Source organism: Furipterus horrens, unplaced genomic scaffold (genome assembly GCF_987537825.1).
Source record: "Furipterus horrens unplaced genomic scaffold, mFurHor1.1.pri manual_scaffold_17, whole genome shotgun sequence".
NCBI lineage: Eukaryota > Metazoa > Chordata > Mammalia > Chiroptera > Furipteridae > Furipterus > Furipterus horrens.
The window spans coordinates 70645327-70664787 of NW_028327187.1; the positions used below are offsets into that span (position 1 = coordinate 70645327).

The window sequence follows — 19461 nt, forward strand, 5'->3', positions numbered from 1 at the left end:
AAAGAGCAATTTGATTCATTATTTAAAAAATGAAACCCATAACCAAAATTAAAAGGCAAACTCACAGACTGGAAACACAGGTGCCCAACAATCGTACAGAGAGAACATGATCCAAGTCACTACTGAGCAAAGAATTAGAAGACAAAACAGGATACCATTTTTATCTATTATTATTAGAGGTGGGTGTTCAGGGGTTTTGTTGGTTTTATTGTTTTTATTTGTATGCTTGTTTGCTTTATTTTTAGTTTTACTACCTTAAGGTAGCAGGAGAGTGGGGTGAGGAGCAAAATAGATAAACTTTTGACAATTTGACACTGAAAGACTATCCTAAGGGTGTAATTTGAAATACATAAACCATTTTATTCAAAAAGTTGTTCATCACAGCATTATTTACAACTAAAATCTTAGAAATAACATAAACTTCAAATGATTGGAAATTGAAAAAATATATTACCACCAGTATAAAGCATCTTTGCAAAAATATGTAATAACCACATATAATATTTAAGTGAAAAAAAAACACAAAACTGCACAATAAAGCACATAGTATGATCACAACCATGTAAAAATTCACACCCCCCAAAAAAGACAAGATATTTAAGTGACTATCTTGGAGTAAAATATTGGATGCATTTTCCTACCTTTTACTATATTTTGTCTTCCAATTTTTCTATAATTAACACAATTTTAGGATCAAGAAAAAATAGCTTTTTTAAGTAAGGGGACCACAAGATTCTTTAGCAATGTTAATTTCATCCCACAATGTAGTCTAGCGAGTGCAAAACACCTAGCCTCTTGGAAGTGGGAACGTGGGAGCAGGGTGTAAAGAATGATCCTGAATGTATGGTGAAGGAAGAAGGGGAAAATCTAGGAGTGGATGGGGAGGCAGGGATTGGCAAAGGAGAGTGAGAGACCGGTATGCAAACTGGTCAACCAAGGAAAGGGGCCTTATGGAGTCAGGGAAGACTCTTGACTGCTCAGGGGAGGTCTGTGTCGACCCAGAAATAGGCACTAATGGTGTTCTCAAAGGACAGGATCAACAAGGGATTTCAGGAAGACACATGGATTCTTTAGGGATGAAGGATGAAAGAGGGGCAGGTAAACTACTTGGGAAGGGGGTAAGAAGGACTGAGGTGATGGCCACAGGAGTGGGAAAAAAGGCTGATTGCCAGAGTGAACTCTCTATGGTATGCTTAAACCAAACATACTTCACTAACCTCTGGACATGGCTTTGCAGGCAAACACAGGGTAGAGAAACAGTCCACTGGAGAAACTTGCCAATAACCAGGTGGATATAGCTAAAATTCAGACTTAATCTAGAGCAGCTCCATTCAATCAACTTTCTGTCATGACAGAAAGGTTCTAGGTCTGTGTTGTCTAATATAGTAGCCTGGTAGCCACTAACCAACCACATGTGGCTACTGAGCACTTGCAACACGGCAAGTGCGATTGAGATTCTGCTTTTGAAATGTTTATTTCATTTAACTAATTTAAAATTAAATAGTCATATATGAGCATAACAGCCTCACCCAGACACACTGAATCAGAACCTTTATGGGTGGCGCCCAACACCCTGGATTTTAACAAGCCCTTCAGGTGGTTCTCTGATGTGCCCTCATATTTGTAAAAGAATCTCTGGTCAGGTGAAATGGGCTTTCTACAAATTAAGTTTCCGGAGAACAATTAATAAAAGATGTCAGTGGGATTAAATAAAGGTTACGTGAAACAACAAAGATGTGTTTTATCTAAACTAAGTCAAGATAAGGAACATGATCAACTTTGATATCTGAAAACCAGAGGTGGCTGCTCATTCCAGTGTGTGTTGGAGACATGCAAAGGAAACAAGAAGTGGCTCTAAACTGGGTTCAGTATCAAAAACAACAGCAAAAAAAACAAAAACAAAAAACAAAAAAAAAACCATAAGATGATTTAGAAGAGCATACCACTGAATGTGAAATGCAGCCTTCACTTCTAAAAGGGGGTAGATTTGTAAAGGGAGGCGAAGAACTACAACCTAAGGAGAGCTGAAGCATTCTGAGTCTATGCCCTTGTGTAGCAAAGATAAAGACAGAAGCACTTCCAGCAAAGACAGATCGACGTGCAAAAGCATCCCATTAAGACCCAGATTCAGATGTAGTTTTAGATATGCTGGTAAATTACTGACAAAATGGCAGATGCACATCTGACATGCATGTCACTTCATTCTCTTCTGACATAGTTCAGCTTATGACTCCAGCAAGAGCAGATTTTGGAGATTTCTGATGATAAAACTGCTTCAAAAAATAAAGAATGAAAAAAATGATGAAGTATATGTATTGTAGCCAACAGGAGCAACAAGTGAATGTGAAATAAAACCCTGTGTTAAAACTTACTATAACTATGAAATAGGAGCTAAAGCTAAATACACTGAAAATATGTCATGAGAAATTTACAGACTGGATTGTAAAAATCTTAGTGGAAGTGGTAAGAGCCATAAAGAGGATAAAGAAGAAAAAAGAAAGGACTGAGGGATGCCATCTACATGTAAAGCTGAGGCTTCCACAAAAGAGACAAGCTTCAGGATCAGGGGAGATCAGTAAGGCTTCACTCCTGAAGTAGCAAATGTTGTTACCCAACTCCCAGTCAAGATGGCAGCTTAGGCAGACATGGCTCACCTCTTTGCACAACCTCATCAAAATTACAACAAAAATATAGAACAACTATCATTCAGAACCATCAGAAATTGAGTTGACTGGAAGTCTGACAACTACAGAATTAAAGAAACCAATCCATCCAGACTGGTAGGAGGAGCACAGATGCGGAATGGGCTGGTCTCTTACCCACATGTGGTGGACAAAAATTCAGGAGGGATATCTCAGGAGTGAGGAGTCCCAGCCCCACATCAGGCCCGCAAGCCGAGGGTTCCAGTGCCAGGAAGATATGTCCCCACAACTTCTAGCTGCAAAAAGCAGTGGAAATTGAGTCGGTAGAAGAAATTGCTAGAGCCCCAAGCAGTTCCTCTTAAAGAACCCACACATGAACTCACCTACTCAGTCTTACTCACTCTGAGCTCTATCTAGCACCTGGGTAGCAGGTTGAAAGATACCAGTGGTATACAAGAAGAAACTGTAGTGTCTGGCATAAAGGCAAGCAGAGGCCATTGTCCCTTTTCTAAACCCTTTCCCCACAAAGCTGGCAAGTTGGTGCAATATCTGAGATTTCATCAATACCATTTGACCTGCCTTGGACATCCCCAGAGGCTCCGTCCCACCCAACTTATGGGCACACCCAAGCTGCTATTCCATATAAATAGCCAGTCTTGGCTCGTGCTTCACAACTGCCTAAATTCTGTAAAAGAAGCAACTGCTGGCCTCAGTGAGCCTCAGGCAAGGCACTAGTAGCCGCTAGCTTAGATTCAACAGCTTGGATACACCTGGGCATCTCCAAGCTCAAAACAAGTAGCAGGCATCTCAGAATGCTTTATATAGCTCAGGCAGGGTGCTCCTGGCAACACAGCAGGGGCTAATCTTGGCCTGCACCACCCAGGAAACCCCAGAGCTAGGACACCCAGTGGACAAGTACAGACTACATTGGAGCACCACCACCCTGTCCCTGCACAGCTGATCCTCCATGGAGGGCATAGGTTGGTGGTAAGTGGTCACAGCCAATCCTTGTAGTTGACTGGCCTGGGTAAATTCCTCCCATTGGTCTGCCAACAGCAACCAAGGCTCAACTACAAGAGGAGTGTGTACTCAGCCTACACAAAGGATGCACCTCGAGTACCCAGCTTGGGTGATAGGGGAGGCTTTGCTATTGGACCCTATAGGACACCTACTACATTAGGCCACTCAACCAAGAGACAAAGAGACGGAGTCCAAGCAGCTCTACCTAATAATAGAAACAAACACAGAGAGGCTGCCAAAACAAGGGGACAAAGAACATGGCCCAAATGAAAGAACAGATCAAATCTCCAGATAAAGAGCTAAACATAATAGAGATAAGCAATCTATTAGATGCACAGTTCAAAACACTAGTAATAAGGATATTCAAGGAACTTAGTGAGGACCTCAACAGCTTAAAAAGAATCCAGTCAAAAAGGATACACTAATAGAAATAAAGAACAATTTACAGGGAAATAGTAGAGTGGATTAAGCTGAGAATCAAAATCATTTGGAATATAAGGAAGCAAAGAACAGCCAATCAGAACAATAAGAAGAAAAAATAATCCAATAAAATGAAGAAAGTATAAGCAGCATCTGGGACAACTTCAAGAGGTCCAACGTTTGCATCATAGGGGTGCCAGAAGAGAAAAAGCAAGAAATTAGAAATCTATCTGAAAAAAATATTGAAAGAAAACTATTGAAGGAAATAGACATGCAAGTACAGAAAACACAGAGTCCCAAACAGGATCATGCAAAGAGGCCCCACTCCAAGATACATCATAATTAAAACACCAAAGCTTAAAGATAAAGAGAGAATCTTAAAAGCAGCACGAGAAAAGAAGTTAGTTACCCACAGGGGAGTTCCCCTAAGACTGTCAGCTGATTTCTCAAAAAAGACTTTGCAGGCTAGAAGGGATTGGGAAGAAATATTCAAAGTCATGAAAAGCAGGGACCTACAGGCAAGACTGCTCTACCCAGCAAAGATATCATTTAGAATACAAAGGCAGATAAAGAGCTTCCCAGAAAAGAAAAAACTAAGAGTTCATCATCACCAAACCATTATTATATGAAATGTTAAAAGGACTAATCTAAGAAAAATAAGATCAAAACTATGAACAACAACATGGCAATAAATACATATCTATCAATAATTTAATCTAAAAAACAAACTAAGCAAACAAGAAGAACAGAGACAGAATCATGGATACAAAGAGCATTTTGATGGTTGCAAGATAGGAGGGGTGTATGGGGAAAATGGGTGAAGATGTGAGGGGATTAAAAAGTACAAATAGGTAGTTACAGAATAGCTATAGGGATGTAAAGTACAGTATAGGAAATGGAATTGCCAAAGAACTTATATGCATGACCCATGGGCATGAACAATGGTGGGGGGATTGCCTGAGGGAATAGGGGGTGTTGGGTAGAGGGGGGCAAAGGGGGAAAATTCAAGACAACTGTAACAGCATATCAATAAAATATAATTTTTAAAAATTATAGCTGCCAGAACACTAAGTCACTTAATCACTTAGAAGATCATTGTGTTACTGTATATACCTCTATTGTAGGCTACTTAGTGTAACAAAAAAAAAAAAAAACTTTTTGAAATTTTACTGGTTTGAAGTAATCTTTTAATATAATATCTTGCTTTTTTGGTTACCATTTAATATACTGAAATAAGTTAACCTAATTTGCTGTATTTTGTTTCACCAATGAAGTACTTGTACATATAAGAATACTAAAAATTACTCATTTTGATACAGAACTACATTTGATGTTTATTTAGAAAATAGTTGACTCTTCTGGTGACTACTGATAATTGATCAGCTGCAGCATGTTGAAAATGAGTTGTGAATATACCATCCTTTTAAAGATGACACAGGCTAAGTTTATCACTACCGTCTGCCTTTCTGATTGCTTTCATATTTAGGGAATACAGAACTACATTCTGGGGGATTAGAAATGACCTGATAATACACTAATGAAAAGTTTTCACAACTCTCAAAATAATTTAGAATTTAATAAAATTAATGTTGTCTTTAAGAAGCAATTAATTAAATATTTCTTGCCTCCTGAATAAATGGATGTCTGTAACCAAACACCCCTGAAGGAGAACACTAAGAAGGTTGTGACTCGATTCACAGACAGTTATATCCTTAAATGTTTTCCATTGTAAATAACAATGTCTTTTAATACACAGCCTTTGGGTTCAAGTGTCATATTATTTACTAAAACATTATTATCTGGGTCAGAAAAATCTCTAAAATATTTAACTGAATTTCTCATACATCTTATGACTCTAGTTTACTGAACATTATTTATTATTTGATGTGATATTCTACATTAATTACTTCATATATATTTTATCTCTAATTTTGAATCTTGTGATCTTAGAAACAAAAATTAAAGATTTTAAGGCCTTGACATCTAGCATTATTATTTAACTTTATATTAAAAAGAAATCTATATTACATATTGACATAATACTTTTAATATATTGGGCTGGATAAGACAAATTATTAAATTATAAATGAAAGAACCATGAACTTAAGTGTTCAACTTAATTTGATATATACTTACTTTTTGAAATGCACTAAATTCTATGAATAATTAAAGAATTTCTTAGATATGGTGTTATGTTTGGTTATTATGGGCTTATATCTAAAGGTATGAAAATTTTAGTTTGCCCAATCTGTACTTATTCATTCAACAAATAAGCTATGACTTCAAAAACAAAAATAAAAGGAAAGAAAATGTTCAGCCCAGCCCGAGTTCAGTTACCAATCAGAAATTAATAAAGACCAAATCAAAATATTTGGCTGTTACATATTCTTAGGCCAAATAGTTGATGCATGTTTTGACTTCATACCCCTTGTACTTCTTCCAATATTAAGAGTAATCACAAAATAACCAGGTCTAACTCCTTCTGTCTCCTGCCACAAGCAGGCACATTGTGTGTGCGTGTGCGTGTGTGTGTGTGTGTGTGTGTGTCCACACCCTCTGTGATTGACACAACTCATGGTGTAAATGATTGGAGAAGGTCTCCACCTTGGGAATCATTATACATGTTATGATCCTGCAAAGGGTCAGAATCTACAAAATACAGTTCTCCTGCATGGATATCAGAAAAGTTAGCCAGAAATTCATGGGGATTAAAGCCAACCCACACAGTATACCTATAGTCTATTGTGCGTATGGAATAGCCCATGATCTTTATATCTTTTAAACTTGGCTTGTCAGAATTCCACTGAGGAAAATCTGCAGGCCGGGGGTACTGGCTATAGGCAATGGACTCACGAGGATTAACATGCAGGGTCGGATCCTCTTCCAAGTCATGAAATGGAAAATGCTTCAGAAGGCTCTGGCCTTCTTGGCACAGCTCCACGTGAAATGAGGGGATGGGGCAACGAGGTGGAACATGCAACCCTGCAAGTCCCGCGAGTGTGGGGAAGAGAGAGACAAGTTCCACAAGGTCCACAGCTTGCTGGCCTGAGAAGGAGAAGACCCAGGAGAATGCGTTACATTACAGAATCTTGTCACAGCCAGGCAGAATGAGTAAACGAGTCATCTGGGCTCCACAGTTTCTTTTTTTCTTTTACAACATTTATTTTCAGCATAAGAATTTGAGAAACAATGCCAACTCAACACCTGACCCAATAGCATGATGCAGAATGAAGATGCCCTCAGCCTCTTGGCACTTTTAAAAACCACTGGAGTTTTGAAAACACCAGGTCATAATTGATTCAAGCAAGGATCATCGATGAAGTCCCAACCATTGGGTAGAAGTCTTCAAATGAATATGATGTTCCAAGTCTCATAGTAGCATCTTTCAGATTACCATTATTATAATGGCAAGACCTGGCTGACATGGTCACCTTAACCAGATGATCAAATCTGGTATCACTAAAAATGGCACAGGCTGCCAGGAAGTGCCCCTGATCTGATACAATGGGAGCACATAGCCTCACATGTAGTGCATGTGTTTAAAATGCTTATCCTGAATCTATTCATGAGGAAGCAATCAGACAATTCCAGACTCAGAGACATTGCACAGGACAGCTGGCCTGCACACTTATAAAAAAGATGTTAGAAAGGGAGGTAGGGTGTTGGGTTCCAAGATGGCTGCAAAGTAGCTGGAAGTTCTATCCACATGTCCCCAGCCTCAGACTGGTCTTGCAACTAAACTACAGAGCAATAAACTTGAAAATCCAGCTGAGTGTGTGTGAGAGCATGTATGAGTGAGCATGTGTGTGGGCAAGTGTGCAAGCATATGTACGAGTGTGCAAGTACCTATCATCTGTAGGGGACTCAGGGGCAGGGAACCAGGGCTTTCCTGGCAGAGCCACTGCCACTGCTACCACCCAGCCCGGTGCTTCTGGCTACACAGGTTTGGAGCAAGAGCCATATTGTGGTATTTACAAAATCCTCCTCAGGAAGAAGCCACTGGGCCAGCAGCACCTCAGTGCCTGGCCTAGCCTCTGTGGCTTCTGCACCCACCACCACTGGGAGCCAGGGTTCAGAGACTGCACTATTTGCCCTGTTTCCCACTGGAACAGCAAACCGGACAGAATCTGAGTGAAGGTGCTGCTTATTGACCGAGGAGCCAGGAGCACCAGGGGCAGAGAGAGGCAACCAGGGTGGCACACAATGCAGAGGCCACAGTGGGAGCGCAGCAGCAGGAGCTCAAGGCTTAGACTCACTGGAGGGAGTGGTGCTAGTACCATGCCATCATCCCAAGTTATAGTTTTGCTGCTGGACTCTTCCTTTCCCTTTCTCACCCCATCAGGATGATATGAGACTAGAAAGAAGACAATGCATACAGTGTAGGGGCACCAAATATTCCCTGTAAAAAGTTTCAATATGTAAGTATGTAAGGGCTTTAAATGTTCTTTGTAAGAAGTAGCAAGGACTTGCTAAAAGGCCTTGGAAAAAGGAATGTAAGAAGGAGTGTTATAGCAATTAGTGATTTACAAGCTAAAAGGACTTCAGCCTCTATCACCTCCCATTTGCTTGCTTGTGTCTGGTTTATAACATTTGTGAAGGTTGTGCTTTGCAGAATGTCTAGCCCTTTGAAAATAAATTGCCTCACAGGGAGTTCGTCCCTGGCTGAAGAGCTATGCTGCCGTCGAAGATAACCTTTAGCCTTGCGAATTTCTGTTCCTGTTACTGCCAAGACATTCCTGCAGTCCTGCCCAGCCCCCTCTTCCTAAGGCTGTTTCCCGCCAAAGAAGAAACAAAGAGACTGCACCAGTATAAAAGCCCAGCGTTTAGACTCCATTGTAGGTTGGAGCATGTTAGAGACCTGCTCAGGGTCTGCCCAACTCCTGGCCAATATTAAAAATCCTTTGCTTAACTTTATACACCGCTTCAGAGTGTTCAATCTCGCCTATGTAGCCGTAACATTTTGGAGGCCCCAGCGAGATGCCTCTGTAAAGCGGTGCCGCCTTCGGTGAGCCCCCGGGGCTTCGTGCGGTCCCGTGTGTCTAGCTGACGTGTGGCAGGACAGCGGCCGCAAGCTCTGATTGGGAGCAATTCCCTGCACCTTCAGGAGACACTCGGGAGCTGCTAGAAGCCCTGACGGCCCAGTCTAGAGTAAGCAAAGGACAGAGGACAGCCTCGGCGACAGGTGAGTGGCAACCCATTTGGGCAGCGGACTTGGGCCACTGCCACTGAGACTTGGTCTCTTTTGTCCTCTGGACGCAGAGGTACATATTCCCGAACAGGGAATTTGTTGAAGCCGGCTTGGCTAGCTTCATTTGGATTGTATAGAGCTCTTTTGGTTTTGGGGTTCTGCTGCCTGTAGCCGATGCTGCTCATCTAATCTCAGAAGCCTAGGCGGGGTTTGGGTGGGATTGTTTAACCTCTGAGTGAATGTGTGAGTGAATGTTAAGGTTAAAGTAAAAAAAAGTTATTTCCTCCTTTTTGTGTGCCTCCACAAACTTCGGTCTATGGAGTCTGAGTGGGCTCTAGCCTCGCAGGAGGAGAGGCCAAGCGGGCATTTGTTTGGCTTCCTTTGGGAGCTCCCAGCCCGTGTTTGTCTGTGCCGTGAGGGGGGAATTGCTCCTGTGCCTTGTGTTCCAGCTCCTAATTGTAATCCAAATTAAGTGCATGTTTGTAGCAGTCACGTTAGCCAACATAAGGGGACGCCAGTCTAAGCCTGCACCCATAGTTCTTGACTGTGTGCTCCAGAATTTCCCCAAGTTCCGGGGACAAAATCCCTTCATAAACTCTGGCACCCTGGAAACATTCTGTAGGTCAGAGTGGTCTGCTTTTGGGGTCGGATAGCCCCACCCCCCCTTGGGAGTACTTTAAATCTAAATATTATAAGTGTAAAACGGTGTCTCTCGGGAAGCAAAAATGCAACAAGCAGAAAGGAGAGGGTTATTGGGGGAAGTAGCAAGGCAGGAGGGAGCTGTGCCTTGAAAGAGTGGCTCCTGCTCTGCACTTCTAAGGGAAAAGTGTTTTTTTTAAGAAAAAAAAAGAAGGTATTATCTTGCAGATGGCTAGTGAAGGCCAAACAAACGTGGGTTAGTTTCACATATTCTGTAATCTGGGAAGGCCCCTGGTTCCCAGATCAAATTGCTATCTCTCAAACAGCTGCAGGCGCAGGAGAGGGGGGTGGGGAACAGGAAAACCAAGGCTATCAATATGGGCAGTGTCACAAAAAAAAAAAAAGCCTAGGACCCTCTGTGCTGTGTCCTGCTGCCTTGTAGCCCTGGCCAGAGGGATGAGGCTCCTTAAAAATTTCCCCAGAGAAATTGCTTGCAGCATTTCTTTCCACCCCAGGTAACTTCTAGCAATTCAGTTTGCATCTGAATACTCCCTGCTAGAACTACAAGGAGGGGCAATGTTAAATTTGCTAGCAAAGAGGCAGTCTATAATCCCCTTGCTACAGGTTACAGAAAGAGCAGAATGTCTGTCTCTCCAACATGGAGGGAAAAAAAAAAGTGACACTTTTAAAACTCAGGCCGCTCTTCTTCAAACTGGTGCAAGCTGCTTGGGTGCCAATCAGCAACACCTCTAAAGCTGTAACTAAAGAGCCTTCAATCTCCTCACTGCTTCAGCAGGGGGAATGTGCCTGTATCTTAAGGAAAAGTGTTGTTACACATGAATAAAACTAATGTCCATTCTAGACATCCTCTTCAATAGGAAAGAAAGAGGAATAATCAGGTGGGCTGCTATAAGAATATAAAAAAAATGCAAGCATCCTCCTGGTCAGGGAATTGTCCTGGCCAAACAAAAGGTTCCCAATAAAATCCTAAATAGAATAGTAATAGGCCAAATAAAACAATTGAAAAACTTCTCAGGAAAGCTCAAAAGTGTATGTTAGAAAAGAAGAAGAAGAAGAAGCAGGAAGCTTCAGAAAACTGCAGAATATCTATAAATCTAGGGAAATTTTAGCTGCTAAATACTGAGTTTGAGTAGAGTACTTTACAGTGTGGAAAAGAACAAGAATTGGAAATGGATTATGGTTAAATCTGAATGGGTAAATATATGGAAAGTTTGTGAATGTTGCAGAAGGTCTGTGGAAAGTCATAAAAATGTATAGAAAGGTTGTGAAAGTTTTAAACCTGGGGAAAGGAAACCTCAACTACTTGTGGTCTAATTGTATGGTTACTGTACCTCTGTATTGGCATTTAGCCTTGGGACCTATGAAAGGTCATTTGGAATTCCCTGTGTTGGAATTGGCATTAGCCATTGGGGACCTAGAAAAGGTCTAGAATTCTCTGTATTGGTATTAGCCATATAATCTGAAAAGAAAATTGAGGTTCCCCAGAGAGAGTTAAAAAGAAAAAAAAAAAGAAAACTTCACATGTAGGAAAGTGAACAAAAGAAAGTATAAGGCATGGAAATGCAGTTTTAGTAAATATTAGAAGGACAAGGATTTTCCTTCACACTGTATATTTTTCTCCCTACCTGATCCCTCCAGAATTTGGCAATTTAAAGAAGTAAGTAATGACATTAGGTTTCTTTGCATAAAACTAAAAAGACCAGTTGTTAATAAAGGTATTGTTAACCAAGACATTGACTGGAATAATATGCCTGAAAGAGGCATGCTTAGGCTCTGGTTGTTGTTACCAGGAAGCCCTAAGGAACTGGATTTAACTTTTGAAGCTAAGAAAAGCCCATGAGAAAAAAGGCCTGACACCTTGGTTGGTTGTGCGGTTCATGGCAGTCTTTCCAGGGAAGGAACGAAGGTTGCTTTCCTGAAAAATGGCTAGAAGGAACCTCAAGGCACAATGAAAAATCCAAAGGACTTGGGAAAAGCAGGTGTTTACAGGCAAGGCTGAATGGCAGGTGTGTGGCTCAGCTTCTGTGCCCTAATGGGCAAACTAAAAGTCAACATGAAGGTTCCTTGCGTAAGTTCCAGCATAGTAGACTTAAAGATCATATGTGATCAATCACTGCTCTTGTTGTTTTTATGCAAATGAACAGGCTAAATTAAAACTGGACTTAATGCAGCCCTTTACTGACAAGGAGGGTGATCTTAAGGAGAAAAATCATGACTTAAGGAAAATTGCAATGCTCAGTGCAGCTAACTGTCTATAAAGTTTGTTTTTCATTTGAAAGTTAAACCAAGTCTGTGACATTATCAAGGATGCTTTATTTACAGGCAAGAAGAATGTCAAATGCCTTGCAACTGGATGTCTTCCCAATAAGACAGTCTCTCCGATTTGGAGACTGGTTTGTGAATTGTGTTGTGTGAATTAACATGTGTGTTCTTTCTGTTTTCATAGGGCATAAGCTTATGATCTCATTACCTGAGTAATTGTACTTATAGGCCTCACTTAAGAAGCCCATCTGCAGTGCCTCCTCCTAAGACTCGACGGTTTGGCTGAACTAAGTGGTTGGGTTGGTAAAGTATGGGGTAGTCTGTGAGCTTCACTTTAAAAACTTATTTCTCTTTTCTATCCTAATGACTTGGACAAAAAGGGCCTAAAGGTCTGAGAGGGGGAAAAACCTAAAATATTTCCCTCAGCCCTAGCTAAGTATAGTGAGCAAAAGAATTTTGGACAGGTGTGACATGCCCTGCACACCTTCCTCCAAAGAAGCCATTTCTTTTCCTAATGTGGGACATTGAAAAATTAATCTCTGTCTTTTGTCATCTAGTGGTTGTGGGTTAAATTATGCCTTTTAACCCTGTTGCCAAATCTGTTGCCTCCAGAATATGACAAGGATGTCAGTTTGTCCAACAGTGCCAGCCCTTGGAAACCAAGAATGCCGCTGCCCGGGGACAGCCAACTGACCTGGACTCTGCAAAAATCCTTCCCCATAAGGGAGGGCCGCACTCCCCTCCACCCCCACTCTTATTAGAAATTCCTAGACCCAAGGGTAGGTAGGACGACGACCATGTTCAGCTTGAAGCAGCTAGAAGAGCACGAGACCTTCGCCCATTGTCCTCTTATAAAATAAAAGGTCTTAAGTCTAAGGAGGGGAATTATACAGGGGCTTCAGACATTCCTTATAAGAAAAGAAAAAAACTGGGAATTAGGCTAATTCCTCCCAAGTATACTGCACTACATTGAAAAAAAAAAGGGTAAGGCAAAAATAAGTACAGTGCCATAAAATTTTCTATCATTTTGAATGTAGTGCTTTCTTTGTTGGTCATTTCCTTAATTGCTATTAATCTTTGACTAGTTTTCAAAGCTGTAAAAACTTATTTTAGTCAGTTCCTAGTTGTTAATTTAATGTTTCCATAAGGGTCTGGAAATTTGTTTTCCATCATCTTGCTAACATTCCATTTGCTCTTATTAATCATTGAATCTACAATGCATGGCACATAGCAAGTGCTTAACAAATGTCTGCTAAATTAAATTGTAAGTGTTTGCTTTAGGTTTGTGAGATATGTTGCTGGTATTTTAATAGAAATTGCATTGAATCTATGAATTGCTTTAAATAATGTGGACATTTTGGAAATGTTAATTCTTCCCATCCGTGGATGTGGTGTATGCTTCCATTTATTTGTGTCTTTCTTAATTTCTTTCTTCAGGGTTGTGTAGCTTTCCGAGTGCAGGTCTTTTGCCTCTTTGGTTAAGTTTATCCCTGAATACTGTTGTTTTTCTTGTTGCTATAGTAAATGGAATTTTTTTCTGGTTTCTATCTCTAATGTTTTGTTGGTATATAGAAACGCTTTTAATTTCTGAATATTAACTTTGTGCCCTGCTGTTTTGTCAAATTCATTTATTAGGTCAAGTAGTTTTTTTGTAAAGTCTGTAAGGTTTTCTATGTATACTATCGTGTCTTCTGCAAGTGGTAACAGTTTTGTCTTCCTTACCAATTTGAATGTCTTTAATTTCTTCTTGTCTAATTGCTGTAGTTAGAACTTCCAGCACTGTTTAAAAAGAAAAGGAAAAAAGTGGACATCCTTGTCTTGTTCCTAATCTCAGAAGGAATGTTTTCTTTTTTTTGTCCATTGAGTGGAATGTTGGCTTCAGGTTTCTCATATATAGCCTTGGTTGTGTTGAGGTATGCTCCCTCTATTCCCATTTTTCTGGGGGTTTTCGTCATAGATGGGTGTTGTACTTTATCAGGTGCTTTTTCTGCATCTATTGATATGATCATGTAATTTTCGTCATTCATTTTGTTTAGGTGATGTATTATATTTATTGATTTGCGAATATTAAACCATCCTTGTGTCCCTGGGATGAATCCCACTTGATCGTAGTATATAATCTTTTTGATGTATTGCTGGATCCTGTTTGCCAATATTTTGTTGAGAATTTTAGCATCTATGTTCATTAGCGATATTGGCCTGTAGTTTTCTTTCTTTGTTATGTCTTGACCTGGTTTTGAAATTAAGGTAATACTGGCTTCATAGAAAAAGTTTGGAATTTTTCCCTTTTCTTGAATTTTTGGAATAGTTTGAGAAGGGTAGAAGTTAGTTCTTCCCTAGATATTTTGTAAAATTTGCCTGTAAAGCCATCCAGGGCTTTTGTGTGCCGGGAAATTTTTGATTACTGTTTCAATTTCCTTCTTTGTTATTGGTCTGTTAAGACTTTCTACTTCTTAATTCTGTTTTGGAAAATTATATGTTTCTAGAAATTTGTCCATTTCATCTAGGTTGTCAAGTTTCTTGCCATATAGTTGTTTATAGTAATTTCTTACAATTTTTTGTATTTCTGTGTTATCGGTCATAATATCTCCTCTTTTGTTTCTAATTTTGTTTATTTGGATTCTTTTTTTCTTTATAAGCCTAGAACCAGCCCCTGCTTTTGTTAATCTTTTAAGTTGTTTGTTTAGTCTCAGTGTCATTTAATTCTGCTCTAACCTTAATAATTTCCTTCCTTCTGCTTGCTCTGGGCTTTGTTTATTATTGTTTTTCTAGTTTTTGTAGCTGTGGGGTTAAATTTTTGTGTGGAGTTCTTCTATCCTCTTTGGGTAGGCCTGTATTGCTATGGACTTTCCTCTCAAAACTGCTTTTGCTGTGTCCCTTTTAGTTTTGGGATGTTGTATACTCATTATCATTTGTTTCTGAAAACTTAATTTCTTCCTTGCAGCTCCTGAAAGCTAGCATTATAAATACCCAACTCCTTATCCTTGCTACTAAGCCCCTCCTGAAAACCAGGGTTTAAAAACCCTACTTATAGTCCCTAGACGTCCCTAATAGGTTTAGTCCAGGGACTAGAGGGGGGATTATGTAGGGGCACCAAATATTCCCTGTAAAAAGTTTCAATATGTAAGTATGTAAGGGCTTTAAATGTTCTTTGTAAGAAGTAGCAAGGACTTGCTAAAAGGCCTTGGAAAAAGGAATGTAAGAAGGAGTGTTATAGCAATTAGTGATTTACAAGCTAAAAGGACTTCAGCCTCTATCACCTCCCATTTGCTTGCTTGTGTCTGGTTTATAACATTTGTGAAGGTTGTGCTTTGCAGAATGTCTAGCCCTTTGAAAATAAATTGCCTCACAGGGAGTTCGTCCCTGGCTGAAGAGCTATGCTGCCGTCGAAGATAACCTTTAGCCTTGCGAATTTCTGTTCCTGTTACTGCCAAGACATTCCTGCAGTCCTGCCCAGCCCCCTCTTCCTAAGGCTGTTTCCCGCCAAAGAAGAAACAAAGAGACTGCACCAGTATAAAAGCCCAGCGTTTAGACTCCATTGTAGGTTGGAGCATGTTAGAGACCTGCTCAGGGTCTGCCCAACTCCTGGCCAATATTAAAAATCCTTTGCTTAACTTTATACACCGCTTCAGAGTGTTCAATCTCGCCTATGTAGCCGTAACAACAGGACATGTTCTACTGACTAGGAAGAGAGAGAGAGAGGTATCACTGTGAGGCAGAAGAGTCGATAAGTGGCTTCATATAGGTGTCCTGATTGGGGATCGAACCCACACCTAGAAGATGTCTCAATGCAGAGGTGGTTATGGGAGGGGATGAGCCCCTTAGTCAGCCAGATGGAGGAAAGTTTTCATCAAAGAACGGGCCAATAACAAGCAGGACCCAAATACAATAGGAGAGCCACATAACCCCCACAAAAGGACATTCCAAGAGTATCCAAGCCAGAGATCATGGTGAGTGCATCACTGAGCCCCACAGGACTCCTAACACATAAGGCCACTCCACAAGACAGAAAGTCAAAGCAGATCAACCAAATACGTAGAAACAAACACAAAGAGATAGCTAAAATGGGGAGACAAAGAAACAGCCTGCAAATGAAAGTAGAAACTTCCAGGAAAAGAACTAAATGAAATTGAAGCAAGCCATTTATGAAACACAGAGCTCAAAGTATGGTTATAAGGATGCTCAGAAACATAGTGAGAACTACAAGGAAGTTAGTGGAAACTACATGAATACTGTGAATAAGACCAGGTGGAAGGGAAAATGCAATATCAGAAATGAAGAACACACTAGAAAGAATTAAAAGTAGGCTAGATGAAGCAGAAGATCAAATTGGCAAGTTGGAAGACAAAGTAGAAAACAACACCCAAGCAGAGAAACAAAATGAAAAAAAAAACTAAAAAAAATAAATAAGGAACATTTAACGGAGCTTTGGGACAACATGAAACGTAATGATATTCACATCATAGGGATACCAGAATGAGAAGAAAAGGAGCAAGGGATAGAAAACCTGTTCGAAAAAATAATGACAGGAAACTTCCCTAATTTCATGAGGGAAAAAGTCATGCAAGTCCAGGAAGCACAGATGGGTTCAATCAAGATGAACCCAAAGAGGCCCACTCCAGGACATATTACAATCAAAATGGCAAAATTTAAAGACAAAGAGAGAATCTTAAAAGCAGCAAAGGAGAAACAGCTAGTAACACACAAGGGAGCTCTGATAATGCTATCGGCTTGTTTCACAACAAAAACACTACAAGCCAGAAGAGACTGGCATGAAATATTCTAAGTAATAAAACACAAGGACTTCCAACAAAAACAACTCTATCCAGCAAGGCTCTATTTTAAAATGGAATGTGAACTAAAGAGCTTCCCAGACACAAGAAGGCTACAAGAGTAAATCTCTACCAAACCAACACTGCAAGAGATGCTAAAGGTACTGCTTTAAGAAAAAGAATAAACTGGGGGCGGGGGCAGGTACAACGGGAAAAAATGGGAGTGAGTATGTACTTATAATAACCATAAATGTAAATGAATTACATGCTCCAATAAGCAGGTAGAGGGTACCTGAATGAACAAAAAACACAACCCTCATATATGCTGTCTACAAGAGACCCACCTCAGAACAAAAGATATACACAGGCTGAAAGTGAAGGGATGGAAAAAATATTCCATGCAAATGGACATTTAAAAAAGCTGGGGGACAGGTGCAACAGCTCTACCTAAGACACAGAGGCAAACAAACACAGGAGCCTGTCAAGATGAGGAGACAGAGAGAGATGGCCCAAAAGAGGGAGCGGATCAACGTTCCAGTGGGAGAACTAAGTGACGAGGAGATAGCCAACCAAACAAATGAGGAGAAAGCAAACCTCACAGATGTAGAGTTCAAGACACTGGTGATAAATATGCTTACAGGCTTGACAGATATACTTAAGTATGGCAAATGCATAAGGGAAGAAGTGAAGGCTATGCTAAATGAAACAAAGGAAAATCCACATAAAACCAATGGTGAAAAGAAGGAAACTGGGGTTCAAATCAATAATTTGAAATATAAGGAAGAAAAAAACAGTTAACCAGTACAGAATGAGGAAATACGAACTGAGGAAAATGAAGAGAGGCTTGGAAACCTCTGGGACAACTTTAAACATACCAACAGCCAAATCATAGGGGTACCAGAAAAAGAAGAGGAAGAGCAAGAAATGGAAAGCTTATGTGAAAAAATAATACAGGAGAACTTCCCAAATTTGGTGAAGGAAACAGACATACAAGTCTGGGAAGCACAGAGTCTCAAACAAGCTAGACCCAAGGAGGACTACACCAAGATACATCATAATTAAAATGCCAAAGGTTCAAGATAAAGGGAGATTCTTAACAGCAGCAAAAGAAAAGCAGAGAGTTACCTACAAAGGGGGTGCCTATATGACTATCAGCTGATTCCTCAAGAGAAACTTCGCAGGCAAGAAGGGACTGGCAAGAAGTATTCAAGGTGATGAAAAGCAAGGACCTACAACTAAGATTACTCTATCCAGTAAAGCTATCATTTAGAATGGAAGGGCAGATAAAGTGCTTCCCAAACAAGGTAAAGCTAAAGGAGTTCATCATCACCAAGCCATTATATGAAATGTCAAAGGGACATAGTTAAAAAGATCAAAATTATGAACATTAAAATGACAAAAAAAAAAAACCTCACAACTATCAACAACTGAATCTAAAAAATAAAAACAAAATCCAATGAAGCAAACCAGAATAGGAAAAGAATCATTGGTATGGGGATCATTTGGAGGGTTATCAGCTGGGAGGGGGAAGGAGGAGAATTGGGGAAAAGGTGCAGGGATCAAGAAGCATAATTGGTTGGTGCAAAATAGACAGGGTAACTTAAGAATAATATAGGAAAGGGTGAGGCCAAAGAACTTATATGCATGACCCATGGATATGAACTAAGGTGGGGTGGGATTTCTGGAGGGAAGGGCAATACTGGGGGGAGGGGAACAAAGGGGGAAAAATTGGGACTACTGCAACAACAATCAATAAAATATACAAAAAAAAAAAAGCTGGGGAGCAATACTTATATCACACAAAATAGATTTCAAAGCAAAGGCCATAACAAGAGACAAGGACATTTCACAATACTTAAGGAAGTAGTCCAACAAGGCGATATAACACTTGTAAACATATAAGCACGCAATACAGGTGCACTAAATATATGAAGAAAATCTTGGAGGTCTTTAAGAAACAGATTGACAACAATACAGTCATTATAAGGGATTTTAAAACCCCAATGTCAAAAATGGATAGGTCTTCCAAACAAACATCAACAAGGATGTTGCATCACTGAATGGCACTCTAGATCAAATGGACTTAATTGATATTTACAGAACATTTCACCACAAAGACAAAATATACATTCTGCTCAGATGCGCATGGATCATTTTCAAAGACACACCACATGGTAGAACACAAAACAAGCCTTAACAAATTCAAAAAAATTGAAATCATATCCAGCATCTTCTGATATCACAATGGATTGAAACTAGAACCAATCTCAAGGGGAAAAAAAACGGTAAAACACTGAAATACATAATGGCTGAATAACACATTATTAAATAATGAATGGGTTAAAACAATGAGATCAAGGAAGAAATCAAAAAGTTTCTGGAAACAAATGAAAATGAACACACAACAACCCAAACCTATGGGACACAGCGAAGGCAGTCCTGAGAGGGAATTTCATAGCAATACAGGCCTATCTAAAGAAGATAGAAAATTTTCAAT

The 19461-nt window shown here is 39.9% G+C and overlaps 1 protein-coding gene across 3 annotated transcripts in view; it reads right to left on the reverse strand.

The window, feature by feature from the left end:
- Window positions 1-336: 336 nt before the first annotated feature.
- IDS (iduronate 2-sulfatase) overlaps window positions 337-19461 on the reverse strand; it is a 58626-nt gene continuing 39501 nt past the window's right edge. Inside the window, exons 9-11 of one of the 3 annotated variants that reach the window (XM_090264970.1) lie at window positions 6936-7127; window positions 2820-2938; window positions 337-2270 (exon numbers count right to left, since the gene is read on the reverse strand). In XM_090264970.1, the coding sequence (XP_090121096.1) occupies window positions 2841-2938; window positions 6936-7127 (290 nt within the window). In that variant the 3' untranslated portion in view covers window positions 337-2270; window positions 2820-2840. Of the gene's footprint in view, window positions 2939-6369; window positions 7128-19461 lie in introns of those variants that run through there. The other 2 variants (XM_090264969.1, XM_090264971.1) reach the window with 2 other exon arrangements.